Source organism: Carcharodon carcharias, chromosome 12, assembly GCF_017639515.1.
Source record: "Carcharodon carcharias isolate sCarCar2 chromosome 12, sCarCar2.pri, whole genome shotgun sequence".
NCBI lineage: Eukaryota > Metazoa > Chordata > Chondrichthyes > Lamniformes > Lamnidae > Carcharodon > Carcharodon carcharias.
Window position 1 is genome coordinate 112,876,858 of NC_054478.1, and position 19,789 is coordinate 112,896,646.

General features: G+C 42.1%; 2 protein-coding genes across 8 annotated transcripts in view; one reads left to right on the forward strand and one right to left on the reverse strand.

Moving 5' to 3' along the window:
* Positions 1 to 10,299, reverse strand: part of LOC121284813 (gamma-crystallin M2) — a 58,328-nt gene extending 48,029 nt beyond the window's left edge. The window contains exons 1-5 of one of the 6 annotated variants that reach the window (XM_041200531.1): positions 10,058 to 10,299; positions 6,250 to 6,439; positions 5,571 to 5,723; positions 4,015 to 4,086; positions 3,139 to 3,220 (exon numbers count right to left, since the gene is read on the reverse strand). In XM_041200531.1, the coding sequence (XP_041056465.1) occupies positions 3,139 to 3,220; positions 4,015 to 4,067 (135 nt within the window). In that variant the 5' untranslated portion in view covers positions 4,068 to 4,086; positions 5,571 to 5,723; positions 6,250 to 6,439; positions 10,058 to 10,299. Of the gene's footprint in view, positions 1 to 3,138; positions 3,221 to 4,014; positions 4,087 to 5,570; positions 5,724 to 6,249; positions 6,440 to 7,761; positions 8,040 to 9,735; positions 9,829 to 10,057 lie in introns of those variants that run through there. The other 5 variants (XM_041200533.1, XM_041200535.1, XM_041200534.1 and 2 more) reach the window with 5 other exon arrangements.
* A 415-nt stretch (positions 10,300 to 10,714) lies between these two features.
* si:dkey-57a22.11 (uncharacterized protein LOC569865 homolog) overlaps positions 10,715 to 19,789 on the forward strand; it is a 54,345-nt gene continuing 45,270 nt past the window's right edge. Inside the window, exon 1 of one of the 2 annotated variants that reach the window (XM_041200083.1) lies at positions 10,715 to 10,789. The gene's annotated coding sequence lies outside the window, so the exon portion shown is untranslated. Of the gene's footprint in view, positions 10,790 to 14,074; positions 14,115 to 19,789 lie in introns of those variants that run through there. The other variant, XM_041200084.1, reaches the window with a different exon arrangement.

The window sequence follows — 19,789 nt, forward strand, 5'->3', positions numbered from 1 at the left end:
TGCTGCACAACAGTCTTGTGAGAACAGACTTGTGAGTTCATGGAACAAACGGGACAGTAGCAACGTGGACAAAAAATTAGCTGAGTAATAGGAAACAGCGAGTAATAATTAATGGATATTTTTCAGGCTGCTGGACAGTTTGTAGTGGATTTCCCTAGGAGTCAGTATTGGGCCCTTGCTTTTCTTGATATATGTTAATGATCTATATCTTGGCATGTAGGGGACAATTTCAAAATTTGCAGATGATACAAAACTTGGAAACATTGTAAACTGTGAGAAAGACAGTGTAGAACTTCAAAAGGTCATAGGCAAGTTGGTGGAGTGGACAGACAGGTGGCAGTTAAAGTTCAATGCAGGGAAGTGTGAGGTGATTCATTTTGGTAAGAACAACATGGGGAGACACTATAAAATAAGAAGTACAACCCTAAAGGATGTGCAGGAGCATAGGGACCTGGGTATATTTGTGCTTAAGTCATTAAAGGTGGCAGGACAGGTGGAGGGAGCAGTTAATAAAGCATACAGTATCCTAGGCTTTATTTATAGGGGCATAGAGTACAAGAGCAGGGAGGTTATTCTGAACTTGTATAGGACACGAGTTAGACCTCAGCTCGAGTATGGTGTACAGTTCTGGGCACCACACTTCAGGAAGAAATTGGACACTTTGGAGAGAGTGTAGAAGAGGTTTACAAAAATGGTTCCAGGGATGAGAAACTTGAGTAATGAAGACACATTGAAGAAGTTGGAGCTGATCTCCTTGGAGAGGAGACGGTTAAGAGGAGATTTGATAGAGGTGTTCAAGATCATGAGGCGGATGTACAGAATAGATAGGGAGAAACTGTTCCTGCTCGTAAAAGGGTTGAGAATGAGAGAGCACAGATTTAAATTGATTTGCAAAAGAAGCAAATGCGATGTGAGGAAAAACTTTTCACACAGCAAGTGGTTTGGGTCTGGAATGCACTGCCTTAACTATGGTGCAGGCAGGTTCAATCGAGGCATTCAAGAGGGCATTAGGTGATTATTCAAAATAGAAACAATGTGCAGGGTTATGGGGAAAAGGCAGGAGAATGGCACTGAGAGATAATTGCTCATTTGGAGAGCCAATGCAGGCACGATGGGCTGAATGGCTGCCTCCTGCACTGTAACAATTCTGTGATCCTGTGAAAATGTCAAAGCAATAAATTGATAATTTTTAAAAAGTAGTTAATAAAAATGATTAAAAATGCCAAATAACAGAACTAATCAACAAAATCTTTTTTGCCTATTTGCTTAGGAAGCACAGCTAGAGAGAGAGATAGACTATGCCCCAAATCCTGGTCACTAGGGAACGGGTGGGGACCAGGGCCTAGCTAAGGATTTGGGGTTAACTAACACTGACCTTGAGATCACCTCTGGTGGCACACACTCTGAGCGGGCCTCGACAGAATTCATACGGAAGTGGGGTTTGGAAGCAGGTTGCCTTTCAGCCTGGGTTTTTCTCCTCTCCCATTCTGGTTTGTGAATAGGATTTTGGGGAAGGAGGAGGAGGGGAATGGTGTATTTGTGTATGCCAGTCTAAGGGTTGTCGCTCTCACACAGACTCATTCACTCATTCACACAGACTCAATCACCCACATACTCACTCAATCACACAGACTCACACAAGTCCAGATATTCACTCCCAGGTCAAGTGCACAGGTATGGGAGAATTCATTTTCCTAATGCAACGTCCATGCCAACCCAAGCCCCTCTACCCACCCCTCATACCCCGATGCCAACCTATGCCCCTTGACCCCATTGGCCCCACATACCCCCAAACCCTATTTTAACTGGGCCAAAGGTGGCCCTTTTAAATAGCTTGCCTTGGCACCTGGCAGCCCCTGTGGCTGCCTCTGAACTCTTCTTAGGTCAAGTGGCCCGACTCTAGCTCACACATTCACACAGGCAATGAAGATCCCGCCATTAGTGGGCACTTTCTCCCAAAGTGAGAAGATCGAGCCAGTACTTTTCCCGCTTCCCACCTCAGTGATGAAAATCTAGCCCTTTGTTCTTAGCTTTGTAGATACACACACATATATATTGTTTTAGATATTACAGTACTTAGTCTTTAATTTAGTTCAGGATCATTTAGTAATTCCCAGTGTCTGTGATAAAAGTTATTAGGGTTCTTTATCTAGTTATATGTAGAAGGGTGTCTCTATAATTAGAAAGTGCATTTGCAATAGGACAAAAGAAAGTTTACAGAAATTAAGATTCTACAGGTCAACCAACCAGATGTAGGTAGGTAAAAGAGTACCACTTTTGAAGTGCAAGTTTCCATGGATTCAGAGGCAAGATTTAAGACAGCTAGTTCAAAAAAAGGCACCAGTGCAGAAGGTGAATTTATTCATGAGAAATAGGAGGAATAGTCAGCATTGAAGACTAAGGTTTATTTCTGACATCTCAGAAAGCTGCCATCATCATCCCAGAGGAAAACTAGGCAACAAGTTCATCCACGCCAACTGAAAAGAATGTGATAGTTAAGTTAATGGTGCTGGACGTGTGACTGACAACGAGCACAAAGACACAAATCTATTTGAGAAACTGACAGCGAAATGTACTGTTAGCTTGTCAAGGGACCTAATCCCACATTACCTTCACCAATTATGTGAATCTCAGCAAGCAGTTAATGCTGAATTACTGTGATATAACTGAAATCTGTTATTTGGTTCATCAGTTAACCCTCTCTACCAATTTTAAGTGTTGCTATGATTTCAAGGTTAATAAAGGATTGTTAGCTGTTGACTTTGTTGTCTCCTTTAATAATTGATGAGATGCATTTCATTCACTCAGTATTCTGTTGCTAGTGTAAATGCTAATACAATCAGATAATACAATGGTTGACAATTCAGCAAGCCATGATGCATCATTAACTCCAAGCATATACTGACTGGTACACCCCATGTAGTTCCTTTATAAGAAGTTAAGGTGAAGGGAGTAAGGATCATTTTGGTATATTTCATAAATATTATTGCCTGGCTATTGATTCCTGCATTCTTACTCAGTCTATAAAGCTTTTCAAGCAGATTGCATTTTGCGAATTCCTGACAAAGCAATATTCATAACAATTTTTTTTCAGATTAACTAGTTATTAGTAATTATCAATATTGTTTATAGCTTTACCAAATCATTGAAGTATGTTGACTCCATTTTTCCCTTGGGATCAAAGCTGTTTTCACGAAGTCTGGTGCCAATATAATTTTTCCTTTGTACAGAAACAGATGCTGGTTACATTAGAGAAGTACAACAGCTGACCATAACAACTCTGATGTTCTTATTAAAAGTACAGTTTCTGACCTATAAACGATGATTGAACTTCACTGGCCTATGTAACTGTAAGTAATACAGACAAAAAAATTTTGGGTTTGATTCTTGGTCTATGCTACATTAGGTGACAACTGTGGGACCATAATTGACCACAAGGTCTCTGCCCTAAAGATGAGAAATTACATGTAATAATCATACGTTACGTGAATAGTATGCCTCTTAAACAAGGAATTGTTCCAGGACTACAGCAGTTCTATCCCTAAATATTAAAATGCAACATGCTCTCGACTTCTAAAAATGTAACTTAGAGTCACTGATATCAAAAGGTGTTTACAAAATAAATACTAAGAGGATGCCTTCTTCAATGTGTCTACAAGCATTCAAAGGCCCCAACCTGGTTGCTATCAGTGGCCTCTGGCAGAAAGTATGCATAAAGATGTTGGCTCACAGCAAGACAGCTTTAACACCCACAATGGTCAAATAATCTGTTTGCAATCGTGTCAGACCTCACATGGGAAGATTATCCACTTGTATTAAGCACCAGAGGGTTGCAGCATCTGTGGCATCATACCCCAGCCAACACATTTAGGCAAGACTTGAAAAATAGAAGCGATTGACCATTCTGGTTAACCTTCAAATTTAATTTTTTTTTCTCTAATTTCCTTAAGTTGCTGTTTAAGCACACACATAAAACACAACATTTAAAGAGGAAAATTACCAACTGATACGTACAATAATTTTTCAATTTCTTTCTTTATATGCCTTTTTTCCACTTTCAGCGACATTCCTGTTCTTCAAAAATCACTTTGGGTACGAAGACCAAAGACAGTATTCATTAGTTCATCCTCTGCAATGACGTTCAGGTTTCTTTACTTACAGATAACACTATGAAGCTTAGAACAACTTGGTTTACAAACAAGCCAATTTCAATTTTTTTCATTCATGGAAGCTGCTCTCCTAAAAATTAAATTCTTGAAAATATGTGCACATTACCTGAATAATATGTCCCTTAAATAAAGAACTGTACCAGGACTACAGCAGTTCTATCTCTAAAGATTTAAATGTGATATACACTAGACTTCTAAAAATGTAATTTAGATTCACTGATATCAGAAAGTGTTTGCAGAATAAATATTAAGAGGATGCCTTCTTCAGTGTGTCGGCAATTTCTTTGCAGCTGAAAGACAATACTCAGGTTTCTGAGCTCAATCCAACAGACCAAAGTACTTTTCCTGTTGCTAGGAGACCTTGGCGTAAACACAAATGGCAACAGGTGCCCCGGGCTTGATTCTCCTGGTCTCAAATTACATACACATCTCTCACAGCATTATACTTCCAATTAATTAGTTTGCCAAGTTACCTTCAAATAAATGACAAGTAAGGGACATTTATGTTATAAATATAGGGTAGCTTCCAGGCATTTTGACCAAATGTTTGTAGGCCTCTCAAGTGCCTGGATAGAACATAGCTAACACTGTGACTCCGTTTTCTGTAAGCATAATTAATTTGTGCTGAATAGAATAATCGGCAGGGGTATTGGGTATAAAAGCTGGGAAATCATGTTGCAGCTGTTTAGAACCTTGGTTAGGCCACACTTGGAATATTGCGTGCAAATCTGGTCGCCACATTAACCAGAAGGATATGGAGGCATTGGAGTGGGTGCAGAGGAGGTTTACCAGGATGCTGCCTGATCTGGAGGTTATTAGCTATGAGGAGAGGTTGGAGAAACTCGGATTGTTCTCACTAGAGCGACGGAGATTGAGGGGCAACTTGATAGAAGTTTACAAAATAGTCAGAAGCTTTTTCCCAGGATGGAAGAGTCAATTACTAGAGGACATAGATTTAAGATGAGAGGAGAAAACTTTAGAGGAGATGTGCGGGGCAAGTTTTTTACGCAGAGGGTAGTGAGTGTCTGGAATTTGCTGCCAGAGGAGGTGGTGGAAGCAGGTACGATAGTAGTGTTTAAGAGACAGCTTGACAAATAGATGAATAGGATGGGAATAGAGGGATACGGACCCCGGAAGTCCAAAATGTTTTAGTTTGACAGGCAATATGATTGGTGCAGGCTTGGAGGGCCGAAGGGCCTGTTCCTGTGCTGTACTTTTTTGTTCTTTGCAATATTGACACCAATTCTATTTGTAAAATGGTTAAGCAAGTTACATTTATAACTTCATAGTGTACATAAAAAACAGCCTAGACATTAGTATTTAATTCATATTTATTCAATAAAGTGTATTTTCCAGATGACTCCTTTAGTTTAGATAACAATAAGTAATAGAGAATCTTACCCAGTTCCCTTCTCAAGCATTGAATTTTCACCTCTCCTGGTCTCTATGCCAATGTCATATCATTCATCATGGAATTCTGAAGTCTCAAAACCAATCTCCCTTCACATCAGTCAGTGTCACGTGAAGGGTGACATTTTATAAGGACTTCCAATCCTTTACAAAAGCAAAATACTGCAAATGTTGGAAATCTGTCTTTCAACATTCTTTGTACCATGAAGAGGAGGATCAAGCAACATAGGCTCTAGCGCTTCACTCTTTATTTTAAAATCTGACTATTTTAGTTTTCAATAAATGGAAAAAGAAAAGCAGCTTAGCTTTTCTGGAGGAGACTGAAACTGAACTGAATTAACTACAAAGTTATATTCATCCCAATCCCATTGAATTGTGGGGAAAATGCAAAGTAAAACAATGCCAAATATCTGAGAAGGAGGAAGCTCGTGCGTAGCACAAACACCTTTATGGATCACTTGGGCTGAATAGCCAGTTCCTTTGCTGTATACTCAATGAAATCTAAAATTTTCCAAGAATGGTGTACAGATGCGGTCAGTAGTACCAAAAATCACAGCAGGTCATTAAGAATTTTAAAAATACATATTCTAATTTGATTTCCAAGCTATTTATGACAAATCACATTGCTCCTTACATGTGGAGTTAGAATCAAGACTAGACAATCTCTTACCTTAACTGAAGTGCTGTGGACCATCAGCAGCAGCAGAATTGTATTCAACCACAATGTGTAATCTCAAGGCCCAGCACATTCTTCACTCTCCCATTACCATCAAAGCCAAAAGATCAACCCTGGTTCAATTGAGGAGTCCAGGCGAGAATAGCACAAATAACACCAGCATTTCTAAAAATGAGGTGCCAACCTGGTGAAGGTACAACACAGGATTATCTGCATGCCAAACAGCAGAAGCATCATGTGATAAAGAGAGCTATGCAATCCCAAAACCAATAGATCAGATCAAAGCTTTGCGTCCTGCCACATCCAATCTTGAATGGTGATAGGCAAATAAACTACAAAAGGGAGAAGGTTGCAAAAATATCTCTATCCTCATTGATGGGGGAATCCAACGCATCAGTGCAAAAGACTAGGCTGAAGCATTTGCAACCGTCTACAACGAGAAATACTGAGTGGATGATTCATCTCAGCTTCCTCCTGAGCTCCCCAACATCACAGATGCCAGTCTTCAGCCAATTTGATTCACTCCACATTATCAAGAAATGGCTGAAGGCACTGGTAAAGCAGATGTTGCATGGACAACATCCTGGAAGTAGTACTAAAGATTTGTGCTCCAGAACTAGTTGTGCCCCTAGCCAAGCTGTTCCAGTACAACTACACAATGGCATCTACCCAACTATGTGGAAAGTGGCCCAGGGAAAAGTTGTCCACAAAAAGGGCAACCTTAATCTAGCCAACAACTGCCCCATCAGTCTACTCTTGATCATCAGTAAGGGGATGGAAGGATTCGCCAACAGTACTATCAGTTGGCACTTACGGAGCAAAAGCCTGCACACTGATACTCAGTTAGGATTCTTCCAGATACTCAGCTCCTACCCTCACTACAGACTTGGTCCAAACATGAGGGGAGGGAGACTGCCCTTAACATCAAGGTACATTTGACAAAGTATGGCAGCAAGTAGCCCTAGGAAAACTGAAGTTTGTGGCTATTGGGGGAAATTCTATACTGGTTTGAGTCATATCTATCATGAAGGAAGATGGCTGTGGTTGTTGGAGGCCAATCATCTCAGTCCTAGGATATCACTGCAGGAGTTCCTCAGGGTAGTGTCCTAGGCCCAACCATCTTCATCTGCTTCATCAATGTTCTTCTCTCCATTATAGGGTCAAAAGTAGAGATGTTCACTGATGATTGCACAATGTTCAGCATTCTATAAGACGACTCAGACACTGAAGCAATCCATGTCTAAATGCAGCAAGACCTGGACAATATCCAGGCATGGGCTGAAAAGTGGCAAGAGACATACATGCCACACAAGTGCCAGGCAATGACCACCCCCAAGAGAGAATCTAATCACTCCCCTTGACAATCAATGGCATTACCAATGCTGAATCCCCCACTATCAACATCCCAGGGGTTACCATTGACCAGAAACTGAACTGGACTAGCCATATAAGTACTGTGACTACAAGAGCAGATCAGAGGCTGGGAATTCTAACTGAGAAACTCACCTCCTGACTCCCCAAAGCTTGTCCACCATCTAAAAGGCACAAGTTATTATTGCAATGGAATACTCTCCGCCTGTCTGGATGACTGTAGCTCCAACAATACTCAAGAGGCTCAACGCAATCCAGGAAAGAGCAGCCCACTTGATTGGCACCCCATCAACCACCTTAAACATTCACAAAGTGGCAGCAATGTGTACCATCTACAAAACGCGCTGCAGCAACTCGCCAAGCCTCCTTTGACAGCAAGTTCAAAACCCCTGACCTATTGCACCCCGAAGAACAAGGGCAGCAGATATATGGGAACACCACTAACTGCAGGTTCCCCTCCAAGCCACATACCCATCTTGACTTGGAATGATATTGCCATTCCTTCACTGTCACTGGGTCAAAACCCTGGAACTTCCACCAAACCCCCGCCACACCCCACCCCCAACTAATAACAAACCGGGTGTACCTACACCAGATGGACTCCTGTGGTTCAAAAAAGCAGCGCACTACCACCTTCCCAAAGATGATTATGGATGGACAACTAATACTGGCCTCACCAGCAATGCCCACATCCAACAAAAGAATTTTTAAAAACTGGCACCTTGGTACAACTTGACACATCCATACACCACTTACTTCATCCTTCTGTTCCATTTTAAACATTCATGTCTGGTACCCACTAACCAGGTGTCCTAGTTTATCCCAAGTCTATCTACGCTTTTCACACAACAGCACCCTTGCTGAGTGTGACAGCTCATAAAACCCTTCTTCTGGCTGTCCAGTTTCAAGACTCACTGTTTCTCAAATGCTCATCAATACCAAAACGGCTATAGATAAGTTAGGTGAGTGGGCAAAAATTTGGCAGATGGAGTATAATGTGGGAAAATGTGAACTTATTCACTTTGGCAATAATTGCAAAACAGTATACTAATTAAAAGGAGAAAGATTGCAGAATTCAGCAGTACAGAGGGATCTGGGTGTCCTGGTACATAAATCACAGTTAGTATGCAGATGCAGCAAGCGATTAGGAAGGCAAGTTGAATGTTAATGTTTATTGCAAAGGGAATGGAATATAAAAGTGGCAAAATTTTACTACAGCTGTACAGGGCCTTTCTGAGGCCACATATGATGTACAGTTTTGGTCTCCTTATTTAAAAAAACAATATAATTGTGTTAGCTGTTCAGAGGTTTCACTCGACTTATTCCTGGGATGAAGAAAGGTTGAGCAGGTTAGGCCTATACCCATTGAGTTCAGAAGAACGAGAGGTGATCTGACTGAAACATATAGGGTGGATTTGACAACAGTGGGATTTTACAGTCTGGCTGAAGTCAATGGGCTTTTGAATGGCTGGCACATTTTATGGCCCTGCCCCCGCTACAACAGGGCCGTAAAATTCTGCTCACATAAGATTCTCATAGGACTTGATAGGCTGGATACCAGCAACATATTTCCTCGCGTGGGGAAGACTAGAGCTAGGGGACAGTTTAAAAGCGATCACCCTTTTAAGACAGAGATGAGAAGAATTTTTTTCCCTCAGAGGATCACTAGTCTATGGAATTCTCTTCCCCAGAAAGCAGTTGGAGGCTGGGTCATCAAATTTATTCAAGACTGAGTTAGATATAATTTTGATAGACAAGTGAGTGAAGGGTAATGGGGGGTTCAGACAAGGAAGTGGAATTGAGACTACAATCAGGTCACCCACTATCTTAATGAATGACGTAGCAGGCTCAAAAGGCCAAATGGCCTACTCCTGCTCTTAAATCCTATGCTCCTGATACCTCTCCTTATTGATCACTCAAAATAAACTGACCAATAATCCAAAGATTATTGCAAATATAAACACAACTGCAATTTACAGAAGGCTGTTTATTTGTGCCACAACGATAGGGGGGGAAGCACTTTCTGCGCATACGCAGATACAGACTATCAGGGTTGGCTGCTCGTATTAAAACGGACAAGTTGGCTTGGCAGAGACAAAAGTTCGTTACCCATTCATAGATCTGTTCAGTCCTTCACCAGGAACAAGCTACTGTATCTAGTCCATGTATTGTTTATCAACTGTTTCCCCTGTAAAACATGCTACCGATGAGTAAATGATTAAGATATCTAACCAGAAAGCGATTTCCAACATCCAATGAACTGAGAATAGATTGTAATATTTAGTTTAAAGGTACTTTTTGGCACAAATCGATAAAAAAAGAAATATTCGAAGAATATCTGCATTACCCAATATAGGACTTGAATCCATGATCATTAGATCGAGAGTCCCATTAGCTACCAGCCAACTACATAGGAAACCACCTCACTTACCCAACAACTACAGAATATAAGTAGAAACAGTTAGCTTTCAAGGCTATGGTTACGTAGGTCAAGCCTGCGAACGCCCGCGCAATGTAATTTGCAGGAGGTGGATGGAGTTCAGAATAAACTCGCTGGAACCGCATATTCCGAACTCAATCCGCCGACAGAAAAGTTAAAAACAAAATTTGCACATTCACCAGCCACAGGATTATATATCGAGTACGCATGCTCAGCTGCTCATGACGCTATATGAGTCAGCCACGTGACCGCACCGACACACGATGGCCTGACCACGTGAAACGTAGCCAATCGAAAGTGTCTGTTCTCAGCCAGCAACTCCGCCCCCCACCCTCTCCTCGCCATGCCACATTTCTCCAATAGAAACGGCGGGCCGGCCGCCTCCCGACCTCTCCTCCTCTTATGGATGAACCAATGAAAATGTCCTCTCCACGCAGCCGCTTGCGCGTGCGCTGTGCTCCACCAATCAGAGCAATTGTTTTTTTTAATTTTGGTTTTTGTGCCGCGCGGCGGAAAATTCCAACCGGTGGCGGAGAGAAAAAGCAAAACTGAGCTGGGGAAAGAGAGTTAGCGGGGAAGATAAACAAAGCGGGGGTAGGGGACAAGAGAGAGAAGAAGGCGAGAAAGGGGAGAATCGGAAGAGAGGGGGCAAAGGGAAAAGCGGGCTCTGAACAAGGCGAGTCTTGGCGTGTGTGAGAGCATTCATTCTTCGTGTTTGCAAAGGTAAATATCACTCTTTAGGTTGGTCTGTGATTAAACTTTAGTGGTAAGAATCTGCTGTAATAGCCAGTTGTGAGGGAACTGGTCTGTGTCGTTAGATTGAGTGGAGGAATTGGCTCATGGGAGTGGATTGAACAGAATAAAAGAAAAGGAACAGTAGTCGGCCATTTGGCCTCTAGCCTGCTCCACCAACTATTAAGGTCACGGTTGAGCTACAATTCCACTTTCCTGTACTATTCCCGTATTAACCGTTTATATTCAAAAATCTATTGATTTCTATCTTGAGGATACTCAATGAATGAGCATCCACAGCTCTCTCAGAGAGAATTTCAAAGGTTCACAGCCCCTTTAATTGAATAAATTTCTGATCTCAACCCTTATTCTGAGACAGTGATCCTATGTTCTCCAGCTAGGGGAACATTTTTTCAACACATATTCAATCAAGCACCATAAGAATTTTATATGTTTCAATTAGATCACACCTCATGCTTTTTAACTCCAAGGAATATATACTGACTTTACTCAATCGCTCCAAGTAGGACAATTCCCTCATCCCAGGAAGCAGCCTAGTGAACTTCTATGGCACTCCCTCTCGGGCAAGTAACCAGAAACCAAAGTTGTTGCGGTTGTGGCCTCACTAATAACCTGTATAATTGTACGAAGATATTATTCCAATCCCTTTTGTAACAAAAGTTAATGTACTATTTGCTTCCTAAATGCTTGCTGTACTGGCATGCTAATGTTGTGATTCATTGACAAAAACACCTAGGACCCCCTGAATGAAGACATTTCCTAGTCTCTTGCCATTCAAAAAAAATTATTGTTTTTTTTGTTAAAATGGATAACTTCACAATACCACCTACAACCTCTTTGCATCTTTAGGAAGGACAGGAAGCTGGGAAAAGGTGGTGTGGTGGTTCTGTTAATTAATGGTGGTATTAGCACAATAGAGGGAAATACCTAAGTTCAGGAAATCAGGATGTCAAAGCAGTTAGAGTAGAGATGAGAAATGATAAAGGCAAGAAATCAATTGTGGGAATGGTGTACAGGCCCCCTAGTGGTACCCACATGGTAGGATACGGTATAAAGGAAGAAATAATGGGAGCTTGTCAGAAAGGCATGGTGATAATCATGGGGGAATTTAATCTACATATTGACTGGAAAAATCAGATGGCAATGGTAGCCTAGATGAGAAGTTCATAGAATGTTTTCGGGATAGTTTCTTAGAATAACGTGTTCTGGAGCCAACCAGAGAGCAGGCTATACAAGACCTGGTTTTGTGCAATGGGATAGGATTAAGTATTGACCTCATTGTGAAGGTGCCATTAGGTAGCAGCAACCATAATATGATTGAATTTTACATTCAGTTTGAGGAAGAGAAGAATGGGTCCAAGACTAATGTTTTAAACTTAAATAAGAGCAGTTATGAGGGCATGAAAGCTGAGCTAGCTAAAGTGAACTGGCAAATGAGGTGAAGGGATAGGTCAATAGAGATGCAGTGGCAGACATTTAAAGAGATATTTCACAATATACATAACAGATACACTCCAACAAGAAAGCAACATTCCAAGGGGATGATCCACCATACATGGTTAACCAAAAAAGCAAAAGTTGATAACAAAGAATGACTAAAAAATTAATAAGGAAGGAAAAATTAGGAGTACGAGAGAAAGCAGATATTAAGAGTTTCTGTAGATATTGAAAAATAAGAGTTAACAATGTGAGTGTTGGTCCTATAGAAAGTGAGTCTGGGGAATTAATAATGGAAAATAAGGAGATTGCAGATGACTTGAATGGGTATTTTGCATCAGTCTTTACTATAGAGGATACAAATAGCATCCCAAAAATTGCTGTAAATCAGGAAATGGAAGCAAGAGAATTACAATTGCCAGTGAAACGCTACTGAGAAAATTGTTGGGCAGACAAGTCTCCGGTCCTATGGACTTCATCCTAGGGTCTTGAAAGAAGTGGCTAGTAAGATAGCTGATGCATGGGTTTTAATTTCCAAAATTCCCTTGATTTGGGGAGGGTTCCATTGGATTGGAAAATAGCAAATGTAACTCCTTTATTCAAAAAAGGGAGGGAGGCAGAAAGCAGGAAACTACAGGCTAGTTAGCTTAAAATCTGTCATAGGGAAAATGTTAGCTATTATTAAAGACTTTATAGGGCATTTAGATAAATTCAAGGTAATCAGGCAGAGTCAGCATGGTTTTGTGAGGGAAATAATGTTTAACCAATTTATTGAAGTTCTTTGAAGGAACCACATATGTTGTGGATAAAAGAGAATCCGGTAGGTTACTGTACTTAGATTCCTAGAATGCATTTGATAAGTTGCCACATCAGTTATTGAGGAAACTAAAATAGGTCATTTTCTGGTTAGCAAGATGTCACAGGGATCAGTGCTGGGGCCTCAACATTTTACAATTCATATAAATGACTTGGATGAAGGGACCAAAGCTATGGTTGTTAAATTTGTTGATGATACAAGGATAGGTAGGAATGTAAGTTGTGAAGAGAACATGAGGCTGCAAAGGGATATAGTTGGGTTAAGCAGATGGGCAAAGATCTGGCAAAATGGAGTATAATGTGGGAAAGTGTGAAATTGTCCATTTTGGCAGAAATTTTTTTTAAAAAGAAGCATATTATCTAAATGGTGAAAGATTGCAGACTCTGCAGGTACAGCAGATAATTAGGAAAGCTAGTAGGATGTTATTGTTTATTGCGATGGGAATTGAATACAAAAGTTAAAGAGGTTATGCATCAGTTATACAGGGCATTGGTGAGACCACATCTGGAATACTGTGTACAGTATTGGTCTCATTTAAGGAAGGATGTAAATGCGTTGGAAGCAGTTCAGAGAAGGTTTACTAAACTAATACCTGGAATGTGAGGATTGGCCTTATGAGGAAAGGTTGGATAGGCTAGGCTTGTATCCAGTGGAGTTTAGAAGAGTCAAAGGTGACCTGATTGAAACTTATTAGATCCTGAGGGGACTTGACAGGGTGGATGTGGAGAGGATGTTTCCTCTTTTGGGAGAATCTAGACCTAGGGTCACTGTTTAAAAATAAGGGGTTGTCCGTTTAAGGTAGAGATGAGAATTTTTTCTGAGGAGTCTTTGGAACTCTCTGCCTCAAAAGGCAGTGGAAGCAGAGTCTTTGAATATTTTTTAAGGCAGAGCTAGATAGATTCTTGATTAACAATGGGGGTGAAAGGTTATCGGGGGTAGGTTGGAATTTGGAGTTGAAGCTACAATCAAATCAGCCCATGAACTGACTGACTGGTGCACCAGGCTCGAGGAGCCAAGTGGCTTACCCCTCTTAATTCACATGTTTGTATATTCACCACTTACTTTCCCACTAACATTGTATCATCAGCAAACATGGATACATTATGTTTCAGTCATGTGTATCATTAATATAGATTGTAAATAGCTGAAGCCCAAGCACTGAACCTTGCAGCACTGTATCATGCTGGTTAAAGCCTGCCAACCCGAAAGTCCTATTTATTCCTACTGTCCATTGACCAATTCTCAATTCATGCTAATATATTACCTAATCCCATGAGCCCCCTAATTTTGCATAATCTCTTGTGTGGCATATTATTGAATGTCTTGAAAATCCAAATATACTACATCCACTGGCTCCCCTTAACCATTCTACTAGTTGCATCATCAAAAAGTTTTACAATATATATGTCAAACATGATTTTCCTTTTGTACACCTGTTTAAACATTATGATTTTCTAAGTGCCCTATTAATGGGTCCCTAGTAATAGATTTTAGTATTTTACCTACCACTGATATTTGGCCAACAGACCTAAAGCTCCCTGTTTTCTCTCTCCCTCCTTTCTTAAGGCTGGGTTTGGTAGGGCAAGTGTCTATATAGAGTGGTGGATTAAACATTTCAGAAGGAATATTTAAAGATGCTATTTTCTACCTGGGAACATAAGTACACAATTCACCAAATGTAGTGATGTAGGTCAGCAAGGTCATTAATGAAAAAAAGCAAACCAAGCACCAGGGTTTATCTCCCGAGGAAGAGAATTGAAAAGTGGAGAAGTTGTAGTAAACCTCCGTGGAATTTTGGTTAGACCATACTTGGAGTACTGTGTGCGGCCTGGACACCATATTATAAAAGGTTTATAGAGGCACTGGAAACATTGCAAAAAAAAATTTACTAGGATGATACCAAAAATGAGATTATGTCTATTAGGAAAGGATAAACAAGCTGGCAGGGGAGAGACCATGATGAATGTCTTTGGACAAGTGCGAGTTGCGATTCTTTGGATTTATTTTATTTTGTGAGGGGGGTTGGGGTTCAAACCGTGGCTTTGGTCTTTCACTCTGTTAGTGCTGAAGTTGTCTCATGGTTGTTTTCTTTCTCCTCTGACTTGTGAGAACTTCAAATGATGGTGCAATCAACACCTGAGCTCCAAACTAGGGGGTGTGTTACACTGGTAGGGTAGCAATGAAAAATAATGAAAGAGGTGCATGCATTCTTTATTCAATTCCCTTTGAATGCTGCGGATTTGAAGCTGTGGACATATACTACCTGCAGGATTTCCTCAGCAGTAGATACTTCAATGTGACCTTTACAAAGTGTTGCAGGCTGTGAGAAATTCCTGAGGGTCTTCAAGGAGAGAGGAAACCTGGCACCACTGTCATTTCTCACGTTGGAGCTGCTGTTTATGCTGTCATCGTGTTATGGCAACCCATCTCCTGTTGTGGATGCGCTCACTTTCCTCACTAAGTTCATCAAAGTGTCTGGGAGCAGCACTGAGGCCAAGGACCCTTTCAGGAATTGGACCAACAAATGGCAAGTCAAGGTGACATTGAAGATGGATGGCAAAAGAACTATCGTCCACCCGTCCTCCAGCTTTGTTATCAGGGGAATTTGGAGCTGCTTGGTCTATGCAGGGCAGCCCAGAGTTTGTCAAACCTGCGGCAGTGACATGGCAGCCAACTGCAGCAAGGTCATCTGCAAGAACTGTAAGCTGAATAAATGCTGTAACCTGTCTGGTGAGGCAGGTCACCTCTGCAAGACTTTCCCAAAATGCTACACTCAGGCAACGAGAAACATGAGAAAGAAATGTCAAGCATAGCTGCTGCAAAGGAGACCAGCAACCCTCTGCCCACAGAGTCTTCCAGTGTGCAAACCAGGACAAAAAAAGACAGAGAGAGGTACAAGGAGAAGGAAAAATGTTGCAGCAGGCTGCCAAATACCAAGCCTGTCCCCTGAGCTGCCACCCCAGCCGACAATCAACAATCATCAGAGACCCAACAGGATGAATAGAAAGTGGTTATGCGGAAAACCATAAATACACTGACACAAAAAAAGAGCCCACACCAACACCAGACTAGTGGAAAGAAGTGGATCATGTTGAAACGGGCAACGACGACAACCCATTGTTTGAGAAAAGCCACGGACAACACCAGGAAAAGAAGCAGCAAAACGCTAAGGAGCTAGAGAAGACTGCCCCCACAAACAACAGCTCTGACATAGGGGACGGTCCGGTGCACCCAAAGCACAGAGTGCAGTCACGCCCAGCCCACCCCAGCTTCAGGAAGCTGGAAGCATCAAAGCCCTCAAAGGGGAACAGAGTGGAAAGACAGCACCAATGGAGTACAGCCCAAACCTCCCTTCTTCCATGACCCTCCCCAATGCCACCCATGCAGAACAACCCCATCAGGGCAGAATAGCACACTTTCTCAACCCAACAACGGTGAAACTGTGCACACTATGGGTATGCAGGAACATACCCAAGGGCTGGGACTATCACACAATGAGTCTGGTAAGCAACAGAGTTTAATGGTCTAACGATTGTCTGCATCAACATGTGGATACTAGAAGGGTCAAACGATTTTAGTCATAAGTGTCTTTTAGTACAAATAAAATGTAAGCAGAAGAGAGCAGAACTGAAGATTAGCAGATGTACTCTGGACAGGATAAGGAATGAGACAAACCAGTTACAGAGGATAAGGCCAGGAAGTGAGTAATTGTGCAGGCTAGGCTGCCTCCTTGCTTCAATCAACAAACTATGGGAGGCCTTGCATGGATGAGAACAATGCCGGGGATATGTACAGATGGGAAATAAGTAACTAAAGCTGGGGAAACTTGTTTAGCATGTGATTGTAAACTGACGATTAGAATTGAGTAATGGTATCTGTATGTGACTAAAGGTGTATATAAGGAGTGAACACACGTGCCTTTTTAGAATGCTGTGTTAGACTGCCTACACTTGAATAAACGATCGGAATCTATGCCTGGGTCTCCTGGTGGTTTATTTGAGTAGCACCACAACAGGTACTTTGCCAGGGTCAAAGCTGACCTCCTGCAGAAGTGCAGAATACTGCACCTCAGTACCTACAAGCAATGGTTGTGATGGTGATCCCATGAGCCATCGATCTGGTCAGAAGGAACGGATACCCACTCCTCTGGCCTGGGTATTCTGAATGGAGGCAACATCACCATCCACAAAGTTAGGGAGATGACAGGCAGTTCGTAGCGGATGTAACATGCAAGAACTCTCTGCTCCAGTTATTCCAAGTAAATGTCCCAGCTCAAAACAACCAGCAGCTGACTGTCACTCTCTATTGCTGGCAATGTCATGGCCGGTCATTTTAGATAGTGACTTTAACTGCATAGAGATGCAGCTGGTTGACCTGGGAGGGCTGAAAGAAAACTGGACACCACCAGATTCCTGATAGAAATGGCAAAAGACCCCATGCTGCATGCTGTCTTCAGCAGCCCTGCAGATGGAACACCATGCAGATACACCTGACCAAGGCAGGACAGGCCTGTTTGTTCTAGATTGGACTTCTGTTTGTGTCCTGAGTATTCTTAAGTTAAGTTGGTGTTCTCTGACTGCTGGCTTCTATTGGCCAGTTGTCACCTACAAGAAGGACATGAAAGCTGTATAAGAAACTGTTGGCCCCAGAAAATATTGAGGAATTGAAAAGGTATTGCAAAGGTAGGTGAACCACAAAACCCCTCTAAGTCCCTGACACACTAAAAGGAAGTGATCAAGGGTTATTGTCAATAGTTTCTTCAAAGAAGGCGAGAGAAATGCCCCTACTCCAGTAACATATGCAGAATCTGCTCCTCCTGCAGTCAGTTGGAGTCTTTGTCAAGGAAGCACTCCAAGAACTGAAGAACCAGCAGATCTCTGTCTTTGATGCGGAGGTATCTACATCATTTTCCGCTACAAGAGCAGGTCAGAGGCTAGGAATCGTGCAACAAGTAACTCACCTCCTGACTCCCCAAGCCTGTCCCCCATCAACAGGAACATGTTAGGAGTGTGATGGAATACTCCCCACTTGCCTGGATGAGTGCCGCTCCCACAACACTCAAGAAGCTTGACACCATCCAGGACAAAGCAGCCTGCTTGATTGGCACCACATCCACAAATATTCACTCCGTCCACCATCGATGCACAGTAGCAGCAGTGTACCATCTACTGCACTGCAGGAATTCACCAAGGCTCCTTCGACAGCACCTTCCAAACTCACGACCACTGCCATCTACAAGGACAAGATCAGGTAGATGGGAACACCACCACCTGAAAGTTCCCCTCCAAGTCACTCACCATCCTGACTTGGAAATATATCGCCGTTCTTTCACTGCTTCAAAAGCTTGGAACTCCCTAACACCACTGTGAGCGTACCTACACCATGTGGACTGCAGCGATTTGAGAAGGCAGCTCACCACCACCTTCTCATGGGTAACTAGGGATGGGCAATAAATGCTGGCTCAGCAGCGAAGCCCACATCCTGTGAATGAATTTTTTTTAAAAAAGGTCCACGGTTTGCTCCACAGAGTAGGAGGAGAATTTGGGTTTCTTCTTCCAAAAGGTACACAGCTCTCTGATCAGCAGCCAGGACAAAGAAGTGACTTGGTGATATCATCACTGCCTAACATACTAAGTATCAGCAAACCCTTTTATGCTGGCTTGTGTGACATGAAGCCCACTGACAGAATGGCTTCCCAGTCCTTCCTTCGTCTGTCACAAAGGTTTTGGATGACAGTACACATTCCCCCAGCCAGAAGCAATAATTTAGAGATTGAGTTGTATTCAACTCTCTGGGACTGGTTCAGCCCAGACTTGCTGAAAGTATATGAGAGTATATTTCCGGCAGGCAGCATGTCGGAATCCACAAGGAAAGGCATCATCGTCTGCAAGAAGAGGAGGAGAGGGATGAAATCCATAATTGGCAGCACATTTCACAGCTCAGTGTGGACCACAAAATTCTGTGAAAGTCATTGCTAGTCAGATCCAGTCTGGAAATGGTGATCCTTCCTGATCAGATCTGCGCTGTATCCAGCAGGAAGATAACTGGTAGCCTTACACTACTCAGGGATAGGAACCCCCATGTGTGGGACAGGGGGTACACCTTCCTCATCACCTTGGAACAGGGGAGGGCCTTTGACAGAATATCACCTACATGATGATTGTAAGCTGGAAAATAAGGTTTAGAGCTTGAATTGGATTCAACTTCTCTACATAACCATCAGTAGTACAGTTTCAATCTACGGGTGGGAATCAGAAAGCATTCCATTCAAATCTGGAGTCAGGCAAGGCTGTCGTCTTCCACCTGTCTTTGTGTGCTGAATTGAACCTTATGCCCGCATCCTTCCTGATGGACTCAGCAAAAGAGAGGTGACAGTCCAAGTAGTGGGGGCACTCTGGTTAAAGCATCCCTGCAAATGGGAACTAGTGGACACAAATGCTGGTGGTTTTTATTTCTATAGACTTCCAGAAGGCATTTGATGAAGTGTCTTATAAGAGACTGTTAGCTAAAGTTGAAGCCCATGAATTAAAGGCAAATTATTGTTTAAAAAAATAACTGAATGATAGAAGACAGTATAAGGATAATTTGTCAGAAATCTAATTGGTGGGATCTGACTACATCCTTAGAGGTGTCTCTCAAGGATCTGTGTTGGGACCTCAACTACTCACTCTATTTACTGCAATTTATGGGGTAGAAAGCCCCATATCCAAGTTTGC